The 1,362-nt window shown below is 34.1% G+C and overlaps 1 protein-coding gene across 1 annotated transcript in view; it reads left to right on the forward strand.

Annotated features, from left to right (window-relative positions):
• The window catches only part of LOC107612791, a 9,022-nt gene continuing 8,867 nt past the window's right edge, over positions 1,208-1,362 (forward strand). Inside the window, 1 exon segment of the mRNA XM_016314535.2 lies at positions 1,208-1,362. This exon segment is cut by the window's right edge and continues 10 nt beyond it. Within this exon segment, the coding sequence (XP_016170021.1) occupies positions 1,236-1,362 (127 nt within the window). The 5' untranslated portion in view covers positions 1,208-1,235.

Raw genomic sequence — 1,362 nt, forward strand, 5'->3', positions numbered from 1 at the left:
AAACATAAAACATACCACTTATTTATTGTGCAAATTAACTTATTTAATTCGTCATTTTTTTTTGGAATTAATCGAGTTCATCTCGTCAAATGGATAAACAGACTTGTGTGATGGATTTAATCCATTTTGATTGCCCTACTTGGCAGTTGGCAGTAGGCAAATTGGCATGACATGAAGCCGAAAACCCTAATTCTCCTCCCACAAACGATGACGTGGCCCCTTTGCAACGAAGGATCCAGTTCCTCCCACCATGACCACGTGCGTTCATTATTGGGCATTCGAAGCCCAATAAAAGGCGTCATGTAACCCATAACCCTATTTTCAGTCTATTCTTAACCCAACCCATTATATTGTTGAGATAATTATTTTCGTGATTAAACACTCACCGCAAATAAAATTCATGTGTAATTTTATTGTACCACATTTCTACTATCTCATCAAACATGTTAATAGGAAGGTCAACAAATTTTATGTTTTATTTATTTTATTTACTAACCAAACACACTAATAAAATAGAAATTCCCTGGACACATTTCATACATTTCATTGTTATCCACATTCCACATCCAAACAAACTTTAATTTAAATAATAAACATTCTAAATTGATCTTCAAACATTTGAAAATTAAACACAATTATATCCTTTAATTTAATCAAACACAATTATTATATTCTTTGCAAATATTTCAAAATGTATTTTATGTTGTTATACTTTTATAGGATAGGATATACCTAAAAACTAAACTTTCCAACATATTATGTACAATTTTTTTTTATATTACCATGTAAATTCAAATACTACATAATCTTTTAGTAATTAATATACAAAGAGAATAAATATATATCTTTTATTGAAGGAGAATAAACATATTAAGATTTAAAAGCTAGAGGTTAATTAAATTATTTATATTAATTAATTAATTATTAATTATAAAGTGAGTTTGAAAACAGAAAATAAATTAGAGATAGAAGCGCAAGATTGCTATCGTGCGCCACGTAACTCGTAAGCAAGATGGCTCAAGATGGCGCAAGATAACCTATGATGCGCCACCCTCCCCATTGTCCAAACCTCTCTCTCTTCTCTTCTTCTTTCACACACCAGACACCACATCCCCCCCTCTCTCTCTGCCTCCTCCTTCATCTATTCTCTCTCTGTTCGCGTTTCGTTCTCTCCGATTCTCATTTTTCATTTCATTTTTCGTTTTTCTTTTCAATTTATCGAACACGGAAAAGCAATGAAGCACACTTCCTCCGAGGCACTCCCTTCTCTCCCCTCCGCACCTCCTTCGTCCGACCAATCACAACCTGCCACGTCATCATCATCCTCCGCTTCCTCATCGGACAAACCCTCGCTTCATCCTC

This window comes from Arachis ipaensis, chromosome B08 (genome assembly GCF_000816755.2).
Source record: "Arachis ipaensis cultivar K30076 chromosome B08, Araip1.1, whole genome shotgun sequence".
Taxonomy (NCBI): domain Eukaryota; kingdom Viridiplantae; phylum Streptophyta; class Magnoliopsida; order Fabales; family Fabaceae; genus Arachis; species Arachis ipaensis.